The 949-nt window shown below is 42.5% G+C and overlaps 1 protein-coding gene across 1 annotated transcript in view; it reads left to right on the forward strand.

The window, feature by feature from the left end:
• Positions 1-615: 615 nt before the first annotated feature.
• Positions 616-949, forward strand: part of LOC103903669 (retinoblastoma-associated protein) — a 38,954-nt gene continuing 38,620 nt past the window's right edge. The window contains exon 1 of the mRNA XM_009284913.1: positions 616-668. Coding sequence (XP_009283188.1) covers positions 616-668 — 53 coding nt within the window. The remainder of the gene's footprint in view (positions 669-949) is intronic.

Raw genomic sequence — 949 nt, forward strand, 5'->3', positions numbered from 1 at the left:
CATTTGTTCTGTATTCACTCTACTGTAATTGGCTTAATTCCAATTATGAATGAGAAAAATAGGCTGTTCTCCTGTTTTTAAATAAGTTAATGAATATAAAGAAAAAGCCTGAACAAATTAATAAAGTGTGTGAATCTTAAAAATACTAGTGAATTTTTATTGTATACCATAGTTGTACTTTTTTTTTTTAAATCCAGAGCTTTGACAGCAATCTCACTAAAACTAGTTGCTTTACAGACAGAATGATAAATATGTGCATGTAGTAAGAGTCCTTACATACATATATTTTTGCTTTTTCTAAGAAGTTGTCATCATAAAAATCTGAAAAAAAATGTGCTCGTTTGCAGCAGTGATCTGCCTTCTAAATGCGGGTATGCAATTGCAGACAACAGAGTAGATTTTTAAGATCTGTCAATCAGGGCACTGGGGATTTGAATCTCATGGGCTTAAAGCCTGGAGAATTTCTTACATTAAATGTAATTGTAATGCACAGTGTTAAAAGTAATGTTTTAGTTAGGACTCGGACGAATGTCAGACTGAGAGATGGTCATAAAGGATTTGCAATTTCTGTCCTGCTCGACATCTGTATAGTTATTTATTTTTATATACAGGTCGATGGTTCTTCCCACGTCACGGAAAAGATGTATCCGCTGCCTCCAGCCTGTTGAGTACCTGAAATACCAGAAATAGCTAGGCTATCGTCTCCGGAGTGACTGAAGGGCCCTGGGGGATCTCCCACGCCGAGGACTGCAAGTGCTCATTTTGTGAGGAAGGGGCGCTGACCACCTCACCGAGTCGTCCTCTCTCCCTCAGTCACCTGCCACCTACGGCTGAGACAGTCGGCCGCCGCCGCTCCTTCTCTTGCTGCGTCCTCAGCTTTGACTCGCTTCAGCTGTAAAACCGAGTCCGGGAGGGCGAGAGGCGCCGCCGGGCACGGGGCGAGGCCACG

This window comes from Aptenodytes forsteri, unplaced genomic scaffold, assembly GCF_000699145.1.
Source record: "Aptenodytes forsteri isolate BGI_AS27 unplaced genomic scaffold, ASM69914v1 Scaffold199, whole genome shotgun sequence".
NCBI classification, from domain to species: domain Eukaryota; kingdom Metazoa; phylum Chordata; class Aves; order Sphenisciformes; family Spheniscidae; genus Aptenodytes; species Aptenodytes forsteri.